General features: G+C 48.7%; 1 protein-coding gene and 1 pseudogene across 2 annotated transcripts in view; one reads left to right on the forward strand and one right to left on the reverse strand.

Annotated features, from left to right (window-relative positions):
* Nucleotides 1–7776: 7776 nt before the first annotated feature.
* On the reverse strand, nucleotides 7777–20608 carry LOC132507229 (uncharacterized; annotated as a pseudogene).
* DISC1 (DISC1 scaffold protein) overlaps nucleotides 12735–24251 on the forward strand; it is a 349812-nt gene continuing 338295 nt past the window's right edge. For both annotated transcript variants that reach the window (XM_060126363.1, XM_060126362.1), the window contains exon 1: nucleotides 12735–12836. In XM_060126363.1, coding sequence (XP_059982346.1) covers nucleotides 12779–12836 — 58 coding nt within the window. In that variant the 5' untranslated portion in view covers nucleotides 12735–12778. The remainder of the gene's footprint in view (nucleotides 12837–24251) is intronic.

Genomic DNA, 24251 nt, shown 5'->3' on the forward strand with positions numbered 1-24251 from the left:
ACGAAGACCCGACACAGCAAAAATAAATAAATTAATTAAAAACAAACAAACAAAAAAAACCTTTATGAACAGTTTTGTACCTGAAAAATAGGCAAACAGTTTCATCACATGAAGCCTAATTATTGATATATTCATGGACTTAATGTTGTAAATTGTGCATCACACGTAAAAGAGAGGCTCTCTGGGCTCTGAGCTCAGACATTAGTCTCATTACTTGACCCCTAAGAGACCACTTGGAGGCTGGTCCTACCTACCATGGAAGTTTCACTGGGTCAAGGCGAAATGAGAACAAAAAAACCAGGATAAAGTAATGAATTTTTCCAAAAGCAAAAATTCATTCCATTTAAGGGAGTGCCCTGTATTCTGATATCATGTCTTTATTTTTTTTTTGAGGCTAAAAAGGCTTTTCTTTATGAAATAATGGTGAGGGAAGTTGGCAAAAGTTTTTTGAAAAATAAACTTCCTTAAAATAAAATGTCAGTAATATTATATATCTGACCATCTTATTTTTTCTTAACTTTTTACCCATCATTTGCAAACTCTGACTATCTGATAGCCACTCATCTGGTTTCCTTCTTGTTTGCAAAGAAGGAAACTAGGAAATAAAACGATTTGCGTCCCCAAAACACACATTTAATTGGAGAAAGAATCCTCTATCGATGCTTGGATTCAAATTTCAGATTAGCTAAATGATGTGCGCCTTTCTTTCCCAGGAACAGCCTTATAGAGACGTGACCATTGATGCTGTTTGCCAGAGAAGTTTAAAGAACACATTTACTGAACTCATCATGAAACACATGCAGGCAAAGCGTTATCTAGGAAAGCATTCTAGGGGTGGCTAACTTTGGGCACTTTATGAATGAGGCTGCCTTGTCACTTTGGACCCTTGCCGTCCACTTTGGAACTGCTGAGTGACGTCCTGGGATTTGCTGAGCTGCGTTCTCTACGAATGTGCCTTGTCGATGGGGGGTTACAAGCTCCTGAAGGCTTTGGCGTGTATCCGTTTTGGGGGGTGGTTGCCTTTCTCCCATTAGGAAAAGGTGAGCCAGGAATGGATTCTGCTCAGACAACATGGAAATCAGCCGTGAGAGAATTAGACCAGTTTTGCCACGGAGACGGCCAGCAAAGTTCTCCTCATCACGGGGAGGGAAGATTAAAAGTCAGAAAAAAGAAGCCTTGGGGTGGCTGAGCTTTTCAGTGTAGCAGGTGACGAGGCTGAGCCAGGAGACTACTGATCTAGTGAGAGGCAGTGAGGGCCGGGGGGCAGGTGTCTCTTTCCCGGAGGAAGTTGGAATCCGTGTAGATACTGAATTTCTGATGGAGAACAATGTCTATTTATTCAAGGCAGAAAGCAGCAAGGGGAAGACCACGCCTCAATGAAGAATTTACCTGTGAACGAATGTCTGAGTGGAGAGATTCTTGTCAGTGGTGTTAGCTCTTCCTACATTGTGCGTGTGGGAAACTGAGGCCAGAACAGGTTAGAGAGACACCGAGAGGTGGATGTTAATGCAGCATAAAATTAGGCAGCCTTCCTGAATGGCTTTAGCCGTTTGACATACAAGCCCATTCTGAATGCCAGCTCTCCAGTGGGCACAGATCACTGCAGATGACGATGTGCCTCAGCTAGGGGTGTCTCAGGACGGCACGTCTAGAACGAGCTCCCACACTTCCCATGTATTATCTCACTATGAGAGCTTTCAGACAATGTGCATTGCAAAAGGAAGGTTATTTATATTATATATTTAGCCTAAAACTATGATAACATCCTTTGGCATGGCCTTTATCTGATGGTATTTGAAACTGAACCAACTTCCTGCTTCCAGGCATTAACAAATGAGGGGCTTCATGTTGTCTAATGTTATTTCCTGAGCTGAAGATAGATTTATTTTCTCCAATGCATTCAAGTTTATTTTTTTTTAAAGAAAAGATCTCCTTTAGACAATTAACTTTCCCGGAATTGTTTAAGCATTGTTTTTGTTCTCAATGAGAATATTTCCTATTTAACTCCAGCTATGTCACCTGATGGGAATTCTCGTGACTCTCTGTCACTGCCATGCTCAGATACTTCGCAGGAGACGGGAGAAATAAATCCACTAGCCTGTCCAGTGTCAGAATCCCAGTTTAGAACATTCAGTCTAATAAGTTTCTGGCCAGAGGATGCAAGGATGAACAAGGATGACATTTGCCCTCAAAGAGCTTACGATCTAGAAGGGGAGATGCAAAGGGACATTAATTACATAGGAGACTGTCATGTCCTAACTTCTCTCCTCTGACCCACTTCTGGGAATGAAACCAAGGGAAGGGTGGGATGAGGGAAAATTATGTATGAAAATGCAACCGTATGAAGACTTACTACCTAAGTATGTCTCACTGTATGAAAGGAGAGTGGTTGTTTGTTCTGAGGCCTCAGAAAATGTCATTTTTGTCTAGTGAGAGACAGTATATCATCGTGGTTAGGAATGTGGACTGTCCATTGAGGTTGCCTGGTTCAAATCCCTCCGCGGCCACTCACTATGTTTGTGATTTGGGGCAAGTTCTAAACTCTCTGTGCCTCAGTTATCCAGTCTGAAAATGGGTGTGATAATTGGGCTGTTGCAAAGGTGACATAAGGTTAACAAGTTTAAATTGCGTCGAACAGTGTCTGGCTGGTGGTAAGTGCCCAATAAACAGTAGCTATTATTAGTAAACTTCTAAGAGACTCCCGTATTCTTAAACACAATTTTTGAATTTCACTGCTTTGGCAAAAGAGCCGTACAGTTTTTTTCCTCTGAGGCCCTAGCTTTTTGCTATACATTTACACCTGCAGCATTTAATGTTCGTTGTCTATGTCAGTGCAATCTGTAGGTATGTGTAATTTCAATATAGCAGAAGTACTGATGATTCTCTTAAGCGGAGCCGGGACTCTCGGGCTACAGCCTCAGATTGCATTGGCATCAATGAAGCTACTCCATTTCTGCTCTGCTGAAGAGTCTGGTAGTATTTACGAGGAAAAACTTTCCAAAAATTTAAATTAAAAAATATTCCTAGCCCAATTATCCAGTCATCCTTTGCTCTCAGTTATTCTTCCTGTAAGACGCCCTTTACCTATCTCAGTATCCAGAACCGACATCCATGGTAAACACTGCTAGGGAATAGCCACGATGGAGACACAACATTAAAAGCAAAGGGAAACTAAAGGGGTCACTTGTTTGCTCATACGCAGCGGCATCCTTGGCCTGAGCCTCATTTGAAGGAGACACATTTTGGGGTGGCTGTCCATCTCACAGTGGTCCCCACCCTGTCCCTTCCCCTGTGTTCAGAGGTGCTTTCCAGGGACTATGCTCGTGTGTGGGCCCTTGGCTACTCTTGATGGCAGTGACGGGGCTCCTGACCTATTCAGGATCTCAGTTGTAGAGATTCAGAACTGGCTCCACGAGGGTCAGGCTTTCCACGTGGCCGGCTTGCAGGATCTTAGTTCCCTGACCAGTGATCGAACACTGGGCCCCCTGCAGCAGAAGCGCGGAGCCCTAACCACTGGACAGCCAGGGAAGTCCCCCAACTTTCTTTGTACTAAAGTTAGGGTATATTGGTTTTGGTTAGTTGTAATCAAAGAGCCCTAACTAATTCAGCATCGTGTGGGAATGAGAACACTAAAGGAAGATTTCTGCAATATCTGTGCCAGAGATTTGAAATCAGTAGGCTTGTAAGTGAGGGTTTACTTGGAGACGCAGAACCTCCGTGAGTGCTGTGGAACAGGGAATACATTATAGGAACCAGAGCTCACACAGCTGTTGGAGAAAGGGTGAAGCTGTGGCATGGGTGAAGGGGTTGGCGTGTGCAGGAAACCGGGGAGCTGTGCGTGTCCGGCTGTTAGAACAGGGCTGTGAAGGGCTTGATATGGAAGGTCGATGCCATTTTGTGTCCATGAGTGCACAGAGAAGTATCCGGTGACGAGCCTGGGGATTCTGTTGGCTGGCAGGATTAGTAGTTGGGAAGGATACCCAGGCATTAGATGGGGAAGAGAAGGGACAAGCCAGAACTGGCCAGCACCCCTGCCTCTGTCTCTGCTGCAGCTGACCAACAATGACCTTTCAAGTCAGATGGCTGCTGCTTCACTGCCTCTTCCCAGGTATCACACTTTTGGCCAAGGATAACGGGTAACTATCCAGGGAAAGGCATGTGCAGAACAGAGCTCCCAGAATGATCGAGTTGACGACAGAACACTCCTGTACACAAGTCTTTGATAGACTAGGAATATACAATCCTGCACAGTAGGTAAGATATAAGACTAGGAAAAAATATTAAAATTTCCTAAGTGATTATAGTGAACAAACATATTTAGGAACCACAGACTTATGGTACCACCATCTGCTCAGCCCGGTCAACTGAGTTAAAAACTGGAGTCATCTTAGATGCCTTCCTGTCAGCTACCCCCAGCATCCAGTTACCAAGTTTTACAAACTTTTGCTTCTTGCACGTGGTCTCTCTTCTCTATTCTTGTTGCAAATGTTCACGATCTCTTACCTGGACTGTTGTCTCTTTCCTAACTGGTCTTTCTGCATCTTCCACAGACCCATCCATACTACCATTACATCAGTGGTCTTAACCCTGACTGCACTTAAATTTTTTTTTCTTATTTATTTATTTTTTGGCTGCGTTGGGTCTTCATTGCTGCGTGCGCAGGCTTTCTCTAGTTGCGGCGAGCGGGGGCTACTCTTCATTGCGGTGCGCGGGCTTCTCACTGCGGTGGCTTCTCTTGTTGCGGAGCACAGGCTCTAGGCGGGAGGGCTTCAGTAGTTGCGGCACGCGGGCTCAGTAGTTGTGGCTCGCGGGCTTAGTTGCTCCGGGGCACGTGGGATCTTCCCGGACCAGGGCTCGAACCCGTGTCCCCTGCATTGGCAGGCGGATTCGTAACCACTGCGCCACCAGGGAAGTCCCTGACTGGACTTTAGCATCACCTCGGGGACTTAAAAAAAAACCCAGTGTTTACTCCCCACCCCAGACCATACATCAGACCCTTTCACAACCACCTGATGTGGTACATCCTATCATTAATTCAGTTTTGTAGATGAGCAAATTGAAGATTAGCAAAGTTAAATAACTTACCAAGGTTTAAGACTAAGAAGTAGTGGGGCTTAGATGTGAACGCATTTATCTGAGGGCAGAGCCTGTGCTCCTAACCACGTGTAGAATGCCTTCCAAACTGTGCTCCTGGGCTGATTAGAGGGATGGTAGGGCCAGCAGGTGAAGTGAGGTGGGGAGAACAGTTGGAAGTGTAGGGTTGATGGGGAGCTGATGAGAACAGCTCTGAACTTGGGTGGCTTGAATGGCTTCTTAGACATCCAAGCGGTGACGTTCAGGCAGCCGTTGAAAATACAATTAGGGGTGGCAGGGGTGGAGAGCAGCAGATGGACACAAAGGACAGCTCTGGGGTAGAAGGGACAGGATGCAGTGAGCACCAAGGACGAGGTGGAGGAGTCTGTAGCATTGTCTCCCGGGTTTCCAGTCTGAGAGGAGGGGTCAAGGGAAGAGTAAATCTACCTTCGGAAAACAGTTAATGCTGGGAAAGCAGCAGTTTGGGGAATGGGCAGGAGAGGGCAGTGAGAGTCCTTTTGGAGTTACTACATTTGGGAGACCAGCAGAGCCACTAGGTTGGATATACGAATCGAGTTTGGGAGAGAGGTTGCTGTGAAAGATGCCAGTCGAGGTGGTATCAGAGTAGTTGAAACCGTGGAAGTGGTTACGATAGTCAGGTGGAGGATGAGGGATGCTCAACAAAAGAGGAAGGCCAAGGGCGCGATGCTGGGGAAGATTCAAAGAAGGGATGGGGGGCTTCCCTGGTGGCACAGTGGTTGAGAGTCCGCCTGCTGATTCAGGGGACGCGGGTTCGTGCCCCGGTCCGGGAAGATCCCACATGCTGCGGAGCGGCTGGGCCCGTGAGCCACGGCCACTGAGCCTGCACGTCTGGAGCCTGTGCTCCGCAACGGGAGAGGCCATAACAGTGAGAGGCCCGCATACCGCAAAAAAAAAAAAAAAAAAAAAAAAGAAGGGATGGGGAGAAAGGAGAAACCAAAGGAAGACCCAAAGAGGGGGAGCAGACAAGGGAGGACCACAGGGGTGGATGGCTGGATGGCTAGACAGATAACAGACAGAAGACAGAGACTTATTGTAAGGGATTGGCACATGCACTTGTCAGGGCTGGCAATTCTGAAATCTGTAGGGCAGGTGGGCAGGCTGGAAACTCAGCATTTGAGGCTTCCGTCCTGAGGGAGAATTTTTTTCTTCTTCAGGAAACCTCAGAATTACTCTTAGGGACTTCAGCTGATTGGATGAGACACACCCACATTATGAAGGGTCATCTCCTTTACTTCAAGTCAGCTGATTGTAGATATAACCACATCTACAAAAGCACCTCCACAGGAACACCTAGATCAGAGTGTGATTAAATGGCTCGGTTGATTTAATAGCCTGGCCCAGCTGACACATAAGGCCTACGTCACAGTCCAACTCTCCTTGACCTGGCATCCGTACACACCTCCTTAAGCCACTCATAGCCTCCAAATAAAGACAGCAGCAAAGTACTTCCGCTTAACATGACGCAACTGCCCTGACTATAACCCTAAACGCACTAACCTTCTCCCCAGAGGAAGACGCATGGTCCTTAGGTGATGTTCAGTCTTCCCCTTCACGTCCTCGGACTTAAATACTATGTTGTAAATTTAATTATTATTAGTACCTCTGATGTTATGTAAGTGGATAAGGAAGAGAAGAAAACAAAGATAAAATATAAAATAATACATCACGCGTCTTTATCTTCTCCCTTTCTTATCCATGTATAAACAGAGTCATAACAAAGTAAGGAAGAGATTCTCACGTCAATTACAGTTTTCAGGTATGTAACTGGTCACCTGGTTGGAGCTGGTATGTGTAACTACCTCCTTCAACGAATCATTCCCTTTGCTTTCAGGAAGCACCTCAGCTGGTCCTGGTTATTTACCTGCTGGGGTGACCCCAACCCTCATTGTGGAAGGGACTGGGCCATTAGTAGTCCTCCCTGAACTAGGTTGTCATAGTTTCCCATGGACTTTAGTCAGAGGGCATGGAAATACTAAGAGGTGCCCCGAGGGATCTCCTATATTCCAGACATACGCTTCCTTACCTGCACTGTGGCACGGCATTCCAATGTCCCCTTGGTAGTGAAGATTAATCACTGCAGTCAACACCGTAAGTCCCTCCTTTGCCTGTTGATTCAGAGACACAAGGCGCCCAAAGCTGCCAGGTGGCAATCTTTTTTTTTTTTTTTTAAATTGAAGTATAATTGATTTACAATATTATATTAGTTTCAAGTTTACAGCACAGTGATTCAGTATTTTTATACATTATACTCCATTAAAAGTTATTACAAAATAATGGCTATAATTCCCTGTGCTGTACAATATATCCTTGTTGCTTATCTTTTTTTTTTTTTTTTTTTTTTTTTTTTTGTGGTACGCGGACCTCTCACTGCTGTGGCCTCTCCCGTTGCGGAGCACAGGCTCCGGATGTGCAGGCTCAGCGGCCATGGCTCACGGGCCCAGCCGCTTCATGGCAAGTGGGATCTTCCCGGACCGGGGCACAAACCCGCATCCCCTGCATCGGCAGGCGGACTCCCAACCACTGCGCCACCAGGGAAGCCCTTGCTCATCTAATTTAAACATAGTAGTTTGTATCTCTTAATGCCATATTTCTTTTTTGCTATCTACATTCATTTATTTTTTAGATTCCACAAATAAGTGATATCATACAGTATTTGTCTGTCTCTGACTTATTTCACTAAGCATAATATTCTCTATGTCCTTCCATGTCGCTGCAGATCAGGTGGCAATCTTAACTTCCAGTTAAATGGCATAATTGTTGCTTTTCTTGGTGAAACCATTCCCCCCTTCGGAACTAACACCTCTAGGCCAGCTGAACATAAGGTTGTGGGAGTAGAAGGCAAAACTTTTGCTAGTGGATCACTAAGGCTAATAGTGAGAGATGCCACTCCCATTTCCATCCCTTGATTCTTTGGACCCGTGAATCTGGCCACGGGAGAAACAGCACCATATATTGGACACTGATTTAGAGCATCCACAGAGAGCTTCCTGGAGAACCTTGCTCACATCTGCAAGGTACTGCTACCTAGTGGTGCTGTAACTGAGTCTTCAAAAGGCCGTTCCATTGCTCTGTCAAGCCAGCTGCGTCAGGATGATAGGGAACACGGCTAGACTAGTGAATTCTGTGAGTGTGGGTCCACTGCCGCACTTCATTTGCTGTGAAGTGAGTTCCTTGATCAGAAGCCATGCTGTGTGGATAAGGCACTTTATGAGTCCACGGATGGTAGTTTCAGCAGAAGCATTGTGTTCAGGAAAAGGAAATCTGTATTCGGTGTAATTATCTACTCCAGTAAGAACAAAATGCCGCCCCTCCCATGATGCAAGCGGTCTAACGTAATCAACCTGCCACCAAGTAGCAAACGGGCTGATCACCCTGGGGAAGGCTGCCATGTTGTCGGTCCTGATGCTGGCAGCTTGGACCCTCAGCGGTGGCCGTGGTCAGGTTGGCCTTGGTGAGTGGAAGTCTGTATGGCTGAGCTCACGGATAACTTCCAGCCCTGCCACCATGACCGCTTTGCTCACCAGCCTATTAGACAATGTCAAGCGTAGCTGGAGAAGGAGGCTGACTGGTACCCACAGAACGGCGTCATCCCATCCACTTGAGGATTACAATCGTCCTCTGTTGAGACCAGGGCATCTATTTGTGACACAGTATCTTTGAGTTTCTTGCCCATTCGGAGAGGTCTATCTGTATACCTCTTCCTCAGAGCTCCTTGTCACCAATTTTCCAATCATGTTCCTTTCAAATCCCTGACCATCCAGCCAAACCATTGGCCACAGTCCCTGAATTGGCATATACTTGTTTCTCTGGCCATTTCTCCTTTCAAGCAAACTGAACAACAAGGTTCACTGCTCAAAGGTCTGCCCACTGGGTGGATTTTCCTTCACCACTGTCCTTCGGGAATATCCCAGAAGGGGCTGTGCTACAGCTGCTGTCTACTTTTGGGTGGTACCTGAATACTATGCAGGACCACCTGCAAAGTAGGCCCAAGCTTTCTCTTCCTCAGTCAGCTGATCCTAGGGAACTGGCCATGAGGCCGCGGGTGCAGGCTGTGAGAGAGCAGGTAGCGTAGCAGGTGTGGGGACGTTGGGCATTTGGGCCGCTTCCTCATGTAACTTACTTGTGCCTTCCAGGTCTGCTTGAGCCGCATCTCACGTGTACCACTTCCATCTGATGATGGAATGCTGCTGTGCGTGCCCAGAATCGTGCCTGTGGGTCAGACGGCACCCAGTTCACGGAGGGCAGCTCAGCTTGCACGGCGATGTGGTGGCCCACGGTTAAACGTTCAGTTAGTACTAAGGCCCAGCCGTAAGTAAAAGGCTGTTTCTCAAAATGAGAATACTTATCCACAGAAGATGGCAGGGCTTTGCTCTGTAACCTTCAGGGTCTGTGATGTGACCCTCCCATAGGGGTCTGACCCAGCCTCCACCAGAAGCTACCACCACTGACCCCTGGATCTGTGGGATCATGTGGCTCGGATGGCAGAGGGCAGCTCACAGGGCAGCCCGGACGTGGTGCAGAGTCTTCTTCTGTTCTGGGCTCCACTCAAAACTGGAGCTTTTCAGGTCACTTGGTAAATGGACTTGAGTAGTACCCCCAAATAAGGAATATGTTGCTTCCCAAACCCGACGAGGACCATTGGGTGTTGTGTCTCTTTTCCGGTCATAGGCAGGGCCAAATACAACAACTTATCCTTCACCTATACCACCGGACCTCTAGAAATCCCACTGAGATGGAAGGCTCTAGAATTTCTGTCAGATTTATCTTCCACGCTCTGGCGTACAAATGTCTCACCGATAAGCCTAGAATAGCTAGTCTTTCCCACTCACTAGGTCCAACCGGTGTAACATCATCAATGGAATTGACCAGTGTGAAGTCTTCTGGAAGAGAAAGGCGATAGGGTGCCTGCTTGACCAAATGATGATGTAGGGCTGGAGAACTGATCTATCCCGGAGGTAGGGCAGTCTTCGCTGCACCGCTGGTTTTGCCAGCTGAAAGAACGCTGCCCTGGTGGTCTTTACTAACAGGTATGGAGAAAAAACGTTTCCCAGGCCAATAGCTGCATACCAGATACTAGCCGATGTACGAATTTGCTTAAACAGCGATGTTACAGCCGGTACAGCAGCTGCACGGGGAGTCAGCATGGGCTTAAATCTATGATAATCCACTGTCATTCTCCAAGACCCATCCGTCTTGTGCACAGGCCACATGGGCACGTTGAATGGAGAGGTGCCGGGAATCACCACCCCTGCATCTTTCGAGTCCTTGATGGAGGTACTGATCTCGGCGATCTTTCCACGAACGCAGTCTCGCCTTTGGTTAACTCTTTTCGAAGGCGGAGGCAGGTTGTAGTGGCTTCCACTTGGCCTTTCCTACCAAAACAGCCCTCACTCCACAGGCCCCAGAGCCATCGTGGGGATCCTGCCAGTTGCTGAGTATCATTCTAATGATGCCTTCCAAAACTGGAGAAATAACCCCAGGATGAGTGCAGAGACCCACCAGGAGATGGACCTGAGCCAAAACTCCATTGACCTCCGTAAGCCCCTACTTGGACTAGTGGACTGCAATGATGTTCTGCGTCTCCTGGACTCAGGGTCAGTTCAGAGCCAGTGTCCAGTTAATTCCTGAAAAGTCTGATTACTTCCTTTCTCCCAGTGCACAGTCACCCGAGTAAAAGGCCCTATGTCCCTTTGGGGAAGGCTGAAGAAAGATTAACAGTAAATTTATTTTTGGCAGTGTTGCGAGGTCTTTCCTGGAAGAGACAGACATCTCTTTCGTTCAAGGAGTTTTGGGTCTGCAAACTGATGCAAGTCTGGGAATTGATGGAGTCTCTCTGTTTTGATAATTAAAATTCGGCTTTTGTTCCCTTGACCTAGAACTTTTCTGCTCATATAGATCAAATAAGAACTTAGTAGCATTCTCATCGAAGAACCCCATGATTAACTGGCCAATGCCATAGGTTTGCGGCGGTCAGAGTATTCCAGTTGCTGCTTTGACTCTGCTGTCCGTTACAGAAACCATGCCCACCCTGCCTCTGGTGATTCATTGCCACCATGTGGCCCCAGCTACCCTGGGGTCCAATTATCCTCACTGCATTTAAGGACCCACACTGCAGTGGCATAGTTCCCACTATAATTTCTGACCTACAGAGAAGAGCTGACCAACGATGCTGGGTCACAGTTATTTTTCAGGGTCACGGTGAACGGTGTGCCCTGTGGACCCTCTCGGAGTGAGTAAGCAGGTCATATGTGATAAATCCACTCTAATACTGCAACCTCCCTAAGCCTTTAGATAATGCCTTTCCAGTATACCAGGGCAGTTCTGGCATTTCCACTTCATTTAGTGTAGGTCACCTCTTGCCCCATGTTTCTGTCAACTAGCTAAACAAACAGCTTTTTTCTAATCTCTCAAACCACAGCACTGAGTCCAGATCTCTGCTTCGTGGTCTACACCGTTAAATTCAGCTTGATCCAACTTCTTTGTTCCTTCCACCATCTCCCCACATGCTTCACATCCACGCTCATATTCATTCCATCCCACAACTCTCCGACTCCTAAGCACGTCCGGGTGTTTTCACTCACACGGTTCTTATTTCGTGAAGGACCTTGACCCTCCTGTAGTTCTAGCAGGATCCTTTCCCTTCCTCCAGACAGCCTTTCCAATCCTTCTTCACGACACTCCCTCTTACCCCCATCTTCTGCAATGTTTTGTGCCAAACCTCTGGCTCGTGGCATATTCCACTGCATGCTGTTATTTAGTTTTATACGCACATATTTCTCTTCCCTGCTGGAGGGGAGCCCCTTAAGGGCAAGAACCGTGTCTGACAGGTGCGGCCTCAGCGATGCTCCAGGATCCCCCTTGAAGGAACCGAAGCGTGAAGGGACTCGAGCTCGGCACGGATCGCAGCTGTGTCCTGGGATGGCTGCCCCAAGTGGAGAGGGGGATCTGGGACCAGTCCAGTGCTGCCAGAAGATTCAAATAGTTGGACCCTCATTTCATGTTGAACTGCTCGCCCCCCTCTTTCCCAGTGTGGTCTGTCGTCTCCCCTCGTTCTCCTCCTCCCGCCCCTCTCCTCCCCTCCATCTCTTCCATCAACCCTTTGGTCACTTCCCTAATTAGTGTCTGCGAAGCACCCTCGTAGACCCGCCCCGCCCCCCGCCCCAGGAAGGCCTCCCAGTTTCTCCTTCTCCGAACCACCCGTTCTCCCCACCGCACTTCCCCTCTCGCTTTCGTCCAGCAAACGGGCGAGAGCGAAAAGCAAACTTCCCGAGGTCCGGGACGCAGGCTGTGGGCCCGCCGGCCCCGCCCGCCCCAACCTCTCGCGTGTGCGTGTGTGCGCTTGTGTGCGTATGTGTGTGTGCGTGCGTGTGTGCGCGTGCTGTGTGCGTATGTGTGTGTGCGTGCGTGTGTGCGCGTGCTGTGTGCGTATGTGTGTGTGCGTGTGTGTGTGCGCGCGCGCGTGCCGGGGCCGAGGCTGGGGAGGAAACCGCCCGCGCGGGCCGTGAGGAGGAAGGAGCCTCCCCTTCCTCGCCACCCCCCTCCCCACTTCCCGTCCGGCGCGGCCGCTCGCTTCCCCCGCCGCGGGCCTCGGGGCGCACGGAGCCCGCCGGCCGCCGCGGAGCTGGAGGCGGAGGAGGCGGAGCGTGAGGAACCGGCGGGGCGCATGCTGGGCGGGGGTCCCCAGGGCGCCCCGGCCGGTGGCGGCGGGGGCCACCGCGCAGGTAGGGGTGCTGTCACGGCGGCCCGGCGGGTCGGGGCGGGGGTCCGGCGGGGAGGGTGCGCTGTAACGTCTGGAAATCGTGCAGGTCCGGGCTGCGCCGCTGTTAACATTTTGGGTTTATGCATCCTTGTGAGGTGAGGGAAACTGAAGCAGGACCGCGTGGCGCGCCGCGCTGGGGTCGACGTCGCGCCGGGTCCTCCCCGAAGACCGTGCTGAGATCCCGGGAGCCGCAGTTTTGGCAGCAGCGCCGGTCGGACCCGCCCGGGCGGGTCCCGGTGGCCGAGGAAGGCGGCCGGGGCGCGCTCGGGTTTGGGTGAGCCCGGGGACTGCGCCGCCCGAACCTCGGGTCGCCGTGCGCCCTCACCCGCGCAATCGCGGGACAGGGGACGCCCGGGAGCCCGGTGCCGAGCCCGCGGCCCGACCCCGGGCCGAGTCTCGGCTTCCACCGCATCGGGGACCTGGAGGTTGGGGTGGGTTGAGGAACTTGGTGCTGGTACCGCCCCAAGTGGCTGCTCGGCGAGCAGTTTCACCTCGCGTTTCCTTGGCAGTAGTGACGCCCACGCCCGGCTCGGAGCGATCCCTCCGCTTCCACCGCCCCGAGCACGGGTCACGCTGTCAACACTCAGGGTTGACACTTAGGCCATTAAGTGCACAGTTGCTCTTCAGGAACGGCAGGACGTCTCCTACCATCCTCACTTTTAAAATACATGCAAAGGAATTTGAGACTTGGGAAGAGAATGAGGTTTGGAGTCAGGGAGTATGTGTCCTTGCTGCGTCAGAAGAGGGCCGGGCAACTTTGACAAGTCCTTTAACATCTCTGAGCCTCGATTTCGAACCCCCAGCCCAGAGCTGAGATACACAGTAAGCTCTAAATCATCACCTCAGTTGCTCTTTTCACTAAGCAAAACCTAATTAATTTGGAGTGGTGTAGAAAAACCAGTTTGATTTGATTAAAGTATGAATAGCGGAGTTTTTTTTAAGGAAATTTAATCTTATTAAGTTCAGGCATATGAAGTCTTTTGAGGGTCAGTCGGGACCTGAGCAAAAAGAGGCCGGGAGCTGCTCTCTAAGCTCTGTGACCCTGAGCCTCAGTTTCCTCATCTGTTTACGAAAAAGATAAAACGGGGACAGTAACGTTTTGGGCTGATAGAGCTGCCTGAGACTCAAATGAGGTACAAGATCTGAGAGCTCCTTGAGGCATGCAAGTCACTGCTCGAATATAAGACATCACTGCCACCCAGAGGGATAAGAACGTCTGCAATTTATTTTTACCGCTTGCGGTATGTGCCAGGCAGTCTGTCAGGAATTGCTCTGATGAAATCTGCCCCAGACTGTTGTACAAAGCTGAGATGCAGCGTCACCCTGCTTCTTTCCAAAGGTCACGTGGCTGTTGAGGGTACAGCTAGGATTAGAACCCTGGTGTGGGTGCCTCTTACAGCTGTGTTCTCAACCACTGGCCAAGCTGACGTTATGCAGACGAACTGTAGTTCAGAGCAGACCTGTGTTAGAACAGTTGATAATAATATACGCTGCATATGTATAGACTCTAAAATATGAATGAATTGTTAGCCCTGGCAGAAGAGACTTTGAAATAATCTTAATTGTTTTCATCCCTGTGTAAAAAGAAATCCCATTTTAAGCTGTCTTCTTGTAAAAATAAGCAGTGAAAATTTGCCGAGAAAAAACGTACTAAAACCTTCAAAGAACGTATCACAAGAACTCATCAGAAATCCCCTAAAATAATAGAGTATTGAATAAACACTTTGAGAAAAAGGAAAAAGAAAGAACTCATCAGAGATCTCAAAACTAAATAGAGTTTGCGTGAATATTTTATTTTAACATAAATTTGCCAGGACCCTTAGGATGGCACAAGAGGGGTAAACTGGGATTGAGGCTTTTGGTGTCATGGTTACCTGGCAGGGCTGGGACCCAGGACATTTCTGCAAGGACCTCACTGTTCACCTGAGATGCCCCCAGAAATGGACCGTCAGGCAAAGTCTGTGCACCTGAGGGAGAGTGTGTGCCGGGTTTCTGTGTTGCAGGAACAATCCCTAATTCAGCTGTTTCCCTTATTCTTTTCTTCCTCTTTTATTCTTTTTTCTTTTTCCAAAAGTAGTGGGTGCTCGTTACAGGAAGCACGGAAAACTACAAACAAGAAAAAGAACACTGAAAACCACCATAATCCCAGCAAAGCAGACCAGTAGTTTGGTGTCTCTTTTCTTGTAAGCCATTCCTGTGCCATGTTCATCAATTTCTATCTACTTCCGAAACACTGCATGCAAACTATTATTGTTTCATTAGATGACAAAAATAACAGTAGCTCATTGCTCAAACATTAGGGAAAAAAAGCCCACATTTATTATGTTCATTGAAACTTTTCCTTTGAAAAAAATTCTTAAAATTGTGGTCGAAGAAGGATTAGCGATTAAATGGTTAATGTGTGGATTTTATTGTGATTTTGATCAGAGTTTGATGAAAGATCTTCAGAGTGAAGAGAGGATACAGGGGTGACCTTTAAATAATAAGATCTAAAGACCAGCACAGAACAAAGTTTCTGAGTATAAAATTTTTAGATTAGGATCATTCGACCAGAATTAGAATAATCTTTTTGACAATGATGATACTAATTCAGCTTATATGCCAGGTTCTCGTGCAAAGCCAGCAGAGACCAGTGCTTCCAGAGATGCCCTGGGCGGCCACCCTGGGGCTGGGGCGGGTCCCCTCTGGCATAGCTGTGCCACTTTCCAGCCAGCACCATTTAGTAATGTAAGCCTTTTAGCCCTTGGGAATCTTCTCTTGTTCTCGATTTTAATGTCTGTGGTGAAAATTCCGTAGCAAGTATCTTTCGTGCAACAGTCATGCAATTTAAAAAATACTTGCCACAGATGCTTTGACCATTCCAAATCCATTTCCTCTTGAAATCAGAGTTTACCAGCTGCTTCTTTGAGCACAGACTTCACCATCAGCTTCCCATTTTTTCATACCAAGTGGTAGCGGGAGAGGAGAACTGTGGCTGACCAGTGAGTGACATGGTATTTCTATTTGGCTTTGGAAGGCAGTCGGGCCCACATGGTGTGCTTAGCTGCCGACATGACCATCGGTTTTCTGTCTGCTTCCTTTTATCCGGCCCTCCTTCCTTTTGGCCACTTGCCTCCTGTCATGGCTCATAAGTGGATGTAGAGATAGGCTTCCTGAGATCACTAGGGTCGCTTCTTGGTCTTCGGGTGTTGTAAAACAGAATCACAGAATTTATTGCTGGAAGAAGCTTCAAACGATCAGGTGGTCAAATCTGTTGAGCTCTGGCCGGTGAGGCACGGACAAGTGCATTTACCAAGTGCAGCTGCTGAGAAATATATATTTGGTCCTTATAATGGTAACCATAGGTGTAGGGGGCCTGATCTTAAATGAGGTAATTGAAATCAATAGACCTAGATTCTTTTTTTTTTTCTTAAATCTTATTCATTTATTTATCTTTGGCTGCATTGGGTCTTCATTGCTGTGCGTGGGCTTTCTCTATTTGCGGTGAGCGGGGGTTACTCTTCGTTGTGGTGGCTTCTGTTGTTCCGGAGCACGGGCTCTAGGCACGCGGGCTCAGTAGTTGTGGCGCACGGGCTTAGTTGCTCCGCGGCATGTGGGATCTTCCCGGACCAGGGCTCGAACCCACGTCCCCTGCATCGGCAGGTGGACTTTCAGCCACTGCGCCACCAGGGAAGCCCTAGGCTCTGTTTTTTTTGTTTTATTTTTTCGGTACGCGGGCCTCTCACCGTTGTGTTCTCTCCCGTTGCGGAGCACAAGCTCCGGATGCACAGGCTCAGCGGCCATGGCTCACGGGCCCAGCCGCTCCGCGGCATGTGGGATCTTCCCGGACCGGGGCACGAACCTGTGTCCCCTGCATCGGCAGACGGACTCTGAACCACTGCGCCACCAGGGAAGCCCCCCTAGGCTCTATTTTTGACAAGGAGAATGTATGTGTTTTGCATTTATAAATGAAAGCATATCTCATCTTACTAAAATAGTGATAGGCAAAGGAGGACAATTTCACAGCGGTGGAATAAGAAAAAAAGTAAAGAGAAGATAAATGGGGGCTCTGTTTCTCATACACTGGAAGCATAGACTTGTGAAAGCTGTTTTGTGATTACAGATCCTCTGCTGAAAAAAAGTTTGTGTATCTCAGTACAATTCTTTTTTTTAATTAGGGTGTAATTGACACTAACATTATATTAGTTTCAGGTGCAGGACAGGTATTTGTATACATTGTGCAGTGATCATCACAGTAAGTCTAGTTAACATTCCTCACCTTAGAAAGTTACAAAGTTGTTGTTTTTTTTTTTTCTGGTGATGAGAAGTTGTAAGGTCTCAACTCCGTACAATTTATTACTATTTCCTTGATGCTTTCATTATAGCCACGAGCCGGGCATAGTGGAATGTGAGACAGCTGACCTTGGGTATAGATAATCTGCATTCAATTCAAATAGTAGATCTGACTCTTATCAGTGCTTTTGTTTTCCTCTGGTTATGGAATTCTCTCGTAGAAGAGACACTAATTTATCCATTTATTCATTCCGTTGTATTTATCCGTCCAGGAACATTTATTTGGCACCTACTGTATGCATGGCACTGTGGTGTACCCAGCAGGGTGTTTAAAGATGTATCAGATTGTCCACAAGGACCATCCAGTCGAAAGGGGAGATCTAACGAAGCCTGGTACTCTTTCCGGGTGATTTAAGGCAACCCTCAGATTTTCGCAGCCACCGTTAGGACGCTTCTTCCAAAGGCATCTCAGTCCTTCCTGTGTCTTCCCAGTCCCGACAATTGTGTCAGTATTTCTCTGCTCAGTACCTCCTGCCAGTCGGGCCTGCACACTGCTGCCAGGATAATCTTCCTAAAGCAGAGATCTGATTAGGTCCCTGTTCCCCGTGCAAAGACTCAGTATGGTCCTGCAAGCAAATTCTTAGCATTCCTTTCCAGGCCTTCCGTAAACAGGCCACTAAATCCCTAAAATGGATACTCTACTCTGGCCCTTTTCCTGCACACTTTATTCTGTCCACCAAGAACATGATGGAATCTGTCCTCTTTGCCCCTAGTCTCTACACATCTTGCCAGTAATACTTCCCAGCCTTCTCTGGTCCTCTGGGATCATCTACTCTTTTCCACTTCTTCGGTTACAGTTTGTTGTGTATTTAACCCTCCTTCCCAACTCCAGTGTAAACCCCTTCGACTCAAGGAAGCTCTCTGGTTTATCACCTTTCCCCTCCTGTATGTAGCCCATTCATGGTTTATTCCACTCTGACTGAGTTGAATTAAACGATTTATTATATTTTAGATTGAGCAATCCCGTGTGTGGATTAACCCCGTCTTGTTATTTTTATGTCTTTCGAAACCAACCAAGAGTTCCAGAAGTTCCTCTCAGTTCAGAAGTTTATTGAAATGCACAAATCACATTGCCGCACACCGTGGTGGCTGTTGAGATTTTAAAAAAATGTGTAGATTGTTGTCCGTACCCTTGAGAAGCCATGGTCCAGGGGAAAAAAGAGAAGTAATTTTTTGAAGTTTCTGGATGCTGTTTCATCAGAATGGCAATTGGGATACACCAACATTATCAAGAAGTAAGCAGCCCCTGGTAGGTACCCAGTGAATATAGGATGGATGGATAGATAGGCAGGTGAGTGGAGGAAGAAAGAAGGAATTCTTTAATTTAGAATTTATCAATTGGAATGTTTACTGCTGGGTATAACAATTTTTTTTTTTTTTTTTGCGCTATGTGGGCCTCTCACTGTTGTGGCCCCTCCCGTTGCGGAGCACAGGCTCCGGACGCACAGGCTCAGCGGCCATGGCTCACGGGCCCAGCCGCTCCGCGGCATGTGGGATCCTCCCGGACCGGGGCACGAACCCGTGTCCCCTGCTTCGGCAGGTGGACTCTCAACCACTGCGCCACCAGGGAAGTTTTTTGAAGACAACTTAGGCAAGTATTGATTTCCACACTTGTATATAAAGTGTGCTGCTTTTCATCTAGGAAGAGAGAGACTAGTCCATCTCTAGACACTCTGTGTTAATTTCCTGGCCGTGGTGTTACCATTTAGTCAATCCAGCAGCTGGGAGGCCCGCAGCTGGTGGGGGTGGAGTGAAGGGGAGCGTTCACGCTGATCCCACACTCACGACCTCATCCTCCACCCAGCCGCCTCATTGGCTTTGGGGATTGTAGGATGAGTTCTGAACTATTTCCCAACAGGGCAGCTTTTGTGTGTCCTCCTCTGCTTGACTCAAATAGTCGTTTGAACGGAAAAATGGACAAATTCTGTCATTTTAATGCAACTGTTACATTTTCTTGACTTTAGGATTTGGGATTATCTAAGTACATTCATTCCAATAAATACTGGAATGTTTTTGAAACTTTTTTGAAAAGCATAAGGTGATATATAAGGAAAGGTATTGATATTACACCTGTTTTTCCCAGTTTGCTGAGGTGGAGTAGGGCTCAGTGAAAATAAAATGAGATATCCCAAAGGGATTATTTACCTTAGGCTGATCTTGGGGTACATTTTTATTGACTCTGCTTTTAAAATTATTTTTAAGGAGCATAAGACCCTTTAAAAAAAACAGTATCCTATCCAAATTAGGAGACCGCCTTTCCCAGTACAATGAATAATTCTTCATCATTACTGAGCCAGGAAGGGGTGAGTCACCCAGAAATTTAGTGGAGAGAATATGCCTTTGCATTAGTCTGGACTGAATTTCTTGTCTTATTTATCTTCTTATCATTTGTGTTAGACCCGTAGTAGGAATAGAGACTTCCCGAATTGCATGGGTTTAAACTAACATTGTAATTTGACCACCACGGCGCGCAGGGGAATTGCTTCCCAACCGGTGGTGGCTCCTGAAATGTGGCATGGGAGGCTCGGGCAGCAGCTGGGTTTGGAAAGGCAGGGTAGGGCCCGTGTCTTCAAGTTGCTTTTGCACGCGAACACAGTCTTGAACACGCTGCATGTTCAAGATCGATACAAGTGGTGAAAATTTCTAAAGGCTCTGCCATTCACACGTTGCATAAGAGAAAAACCTCAGCTGCCCATATCAAAGTGCACCCTGATGATTTTAGTGGGGAGTGGCTTTAGAGGACGCAGGAAGCATGTGGGGACTGCAGCACCCCAAGCTGACGTTTGGCACTGCCCCTGCCCCTCCAGAGCCTATCACCCAGGATGTTCATCAGGTATCAAGATGTACTGTGAATTTTGAAACATGGACCAATGCACCTTTTAATGGAAGTGCGGAGGTGGGTGGCAGATTTCTTTTAAATTGTGATCAATTACTCATTATTGATGTGGGTAAGCGATGGTTAACTGTGACTGGCCGAGTGGCCGGATGGATAGGACTGAGAGTCAGGACCCTGGGCAAGTCCTTTAATCTCTCTGAATCTTAGTGTCCTTCCTGGTCAGCCCTCAGTGTAGAATTGTGGTAAAGGTCTAATCCGATCATTTATATGAGCGCATCATAATCTGTACTGTTTACGTGTAAAGCATTGTCTTGATGGTAAACTCGCTAATATCGCCTCTAACATCAATCCTGCCTGTGATCTCAGTTTGCCTTATAGCTTGTCCCTCACACCCTAATCCAGGTCCCTGATCCTTTAACTGAATCGCATTAGTGTTTCTGCAGCAAGATAGATGCTCGTGCCCTTAACTCAGTGGGCTGGATAGACTCTCCAGCGCCTTACATCTGTGCACACGAGGGCTTGCAGACTCCTGCAGGATGCATGAGGGGAAGCTCGCGGTTCTCCATGATGCATCCCGAGCTTGTACTTAATCGTTGTTGTACTCGTTTTGCTTCTTCTCCTCCCCTTCCCCTCATTTTCTCCTGCTGCATTTCCAATTCTTAGCCTCAGTGGCTGTTGTATTATCTCTGCTCTCCCCGAGATGGGCCCCCCGATATGCTGCCTTTGTTGTGAGACACAAGCCCAGCCTGCATAAGGGGTGAGCCCAGGGACGGAGGCGGCGTTGCAGGGGAGGGAGAGCTTCAGCACGCAGGAGTGCAGACTGGCTCTTCTACAAGGCAGCGCTGGCAGGCGGTCTGCTCTGCGGGGTCCGGGGGCTCCCGTGCTCGGCTTCCAAGACGGTGTGCCCACCAGGCCTCGCTGGTGTTTGGTCCTTGGTCTGACACCTGGGTTCTCGGGCTTTGCCTCGCCCTTTGGGAGGGCCGGGCTGTGTAGTCTGCCTTGCACTGGCTTTGACTCTGCTCTTTTTTTTTTTTTTTTTTTTTTTTTTTTGCGGTACGCGGGCCTCTCACTGTTGTGGCCTCTCCCGTGGCGGAGCACAGGCTCCGGACGCGCAGGCTCAGCGGCCATGGTTCACGGGCCCAACAGCGGCCATGGTTCACGGGCCCAGCCGCTCCGCGGCATGTGGGATCTTCCCGGACCGGGGCCCGAACCCGTGTTCCCTGCATTGGCAGGCGGACTCTCAACCACTGCGCCACCAGGGAAGCCCTGACTCTGTTCTTGATGCTGCTGCCTCTTGGATCAATCCTTGGGGGCCACATTTTGCAGCCCGAGGGCAAACGATGCCCCACCCTCTAATCCTCCCGGGCTCCCGAGCCCCTGCTTGTCTTGGAGGGAGCCGTAGACAACTGCTGTCATTGATGAGCTGGAAGGAAGAGGGGTTGGAACTGTCCAGGTGCCCCCGTAAATGTCCACCCCCGCCGGCAGCCGGGGTGGGCGATGCCTTTGGCTCCTATGTTGCTGTCTTGGGCTGTGAGCGCTCGAGGGGGCTGCTGGTGACGAGGAAGCTTCGCATGGCTGGTGGATAGCAAATGATTGCGGAGAGTGAAGGTGGTGTAACAGAGCACTTGAGGGTTGGCTCTGGGAAGGGAATTCTGGAATTCTGGTCCTAGAGCCAGTCGCTCTTTGCCTTTTCCAGGTGTAATTTAATTTTGGGTTTGTCTTTATAAAATTTTCATCTACATGAAATGTACATTCTCCGTTCTCTCTGCAAGATGCTCCACTGGTTGGAATTTGGCTTCTTGGAATCCCCTCTGATAGTTTGCCTCTCCTGTTGCAGAAAATTCCCAGCTCTTGCTGGTATCATCTCACACCCAAAGAGGGCATTCTAACCTCAGAAGAGGCTCAGCTCAGCAGCGCGCCTGCCATGCCTTTCTCTCTAAGCATAGAGTTTGGCCTCTCCCTTGGCTTCTCAGGTGTTCTGGCTGCAGGGAAGAAATCGGCACAGTCCACGCTTATTTAATAAGACCGTTATGGAAGTGAACCCAACCTGAGTGCTGGCGGGGACAGAGGGGGACCCAGCTGCTTGCTCTGCCGCCAAACCTCACCAGCTCCCTGTACATTTCTGGAGCTGTCACTTGGGAGCTGTTTTCGCTGAGGGAGAACCACTGTGAGGCTGGGGACTTGGCAGTCTAGTTGGCAAATCCTCTGGGTGTCCTTTCAGCATTGTCTGCAGGGACTGTAGGAGTCGAAGGCGCTTCAGTGCAAAGAGAATGCCAGATTGTTCCCTGGAACCCCAAAGGAGCCAGAGTCAAAGGGGCTTTTTGTTTCCCCAGGAGAAAAGCCCACAGGAAGTCTCAGCTTCCGATACTCCTCTGCAGCCTCATCGCCCATCAGAGCTGACTGTGCTCCGGCCTCCCTTGAGGGAGGCAGTAACTTGAACAGAAAATAAATAAATGGAAGGATGCCGTTCTCCGTGGCCGGGGTGGTGCACACGTGTTGGGCCCACAAGCATGCAGGCTGGGCCCTTCCTCCAGGCCTGGGGCCCAGGTTCCCCCTGCAGAGAGGGCTCGACTGGTGAAGCGAACGTAGTCATGGCCACTTCATGCTGTTTTTGTAACAGAGAAGAGCCAAACCTGACTCCATGTTGGATCTGATTTTTTTTCTTTAACCTTTGCTTTCCGCTGCTTTGGTTCACTAAAACGATCCTGTCTGTACACAATGGCCCGCCTCAGGGAACCCTGCCCCTCTGCCTGAAGGTTAAACCAAAGTGCCTTTGTTCAGGGCAACCTCCGGCCCCTGTCCACCTGTGCATGGCTGCAAGAAAGAAGAAGTTAACACACCCTCTGCCCGAGGCTGGCCGTTCCAGGGGATGTTTACAAAACGTATGGCCTTTTAAACTTTACTTCCTCACCCCCTCCCCCTCTCTGTGCTATAAAACAAACTGGCATCCAGACCCCGATAAGATGGTTTTTCAGAGACACTAGTCTGCCGTCTTCTCGGTCTGCTGGCTTCCCGAATAAGGTCGTATTCCCTGCCTCAACGCCTCGTCTCCCGATTTATTGGCCTGTCGTGCGGTGAACAGAGCGAGCTTGGACTCGGTGACATTCTGAGAATCAACTGTGGTCATGTGAGGAAAGATCTGAGCCCGGCCTCTGCCCCGTCGTCGGCCCTCAAAGGGGCTAACGTTCGATTTCAAATTTCTACCAGCAGTTCTGTCACTTACCAGGTATGTGACCAGGAGCAGGCCATTTAATTTCTCTTCGGCTGTAAACTGGGCAATACTAGTGCTTATTTCATAGAACCATTGTGAGGATAATGAGATGCACACAAAGGGCTTAGAAAATACTAGCTGATTAGAACAGGTGGGCTGCGGCCTAGAGCTGTGCGGGCCATGTCCAGCCAGGAGTACACGTGAGGGCCCAGGGGGTAGTGGGGCTGACCCCCGGCCTGGGCCCTGGTGCTGAGGAAGGGGTGCCTTCTTCCAACCCATCAGCTCAGAGGGGCCACCTTTTTCTAATTTATCCTCCCAGAGGGAACATCTTTTTATAGTTCATCACCCCAGAGCGGGCGCCTTTTAAAAAATTTGCACAGTGGCACCGTGTGTGGTAGCCGCAGCCCTGTGGACAAAAGCAAGATGCTATTATTAGTGCAGCACACAGGCCCTTCCGGAGGGAGAGCGTGTATCGCATGCTTTACCTGGCTCCAGCTTGGTCATTTCACTTTTATTTCAGGGATATGATTACCATAGTCAGAGGAGCAATTTTGCTATTTCCTCAATTCTAAATTTTCTCTAGAATTTTCCTTGAGGCCAAGGGCTATAATTTCCTGCCTTCCAAGGCCCCCTCGTCACCACTGCCTTTCACCTGTCCTCTGGAATGCACATTTATTTTAAACATCTTTATTGGAGTATAATTGCTTTACAATGATGTGTTAGTTTCTGCTGTATAACAAACTGAATCAGCTGTACATATACATATATCCCCATATCTCCTCCCTCTTGCGTCTCCGTCCCACCCTCCCTATCCCACCCCTCTAGGTGGTCACAAAGCACCGAGCTGATCTCCCTGTGCTATGCGGTTGCTTCCCACTAGCTATCTGTTTTACATTGGGTAGTGTATATATGTCCATGCCACTCTCTCAGTTCGTCCCAGCTTACCCTTCCCCCTCCCCGTGTCCTCAAGTCCATTCTCTATGTCTGTTGTCTTTGGA

Source organism: Lagenorhynchus albirostris, chromosome 16, assembly GCF_949774975.1.
Source record: "Lagenorhynchus albirostris chromosome 16, mLagAlb1.1, whole genome shotgun sequence".
In the NCBI taxonomy this organism is placed as follows: Eukaryota; Metazoa; Chordata; class Mammalia; order Artiodactyla; family Delphinidae; genus Lagenorhynchus; species Lagenorhynchus albirostris.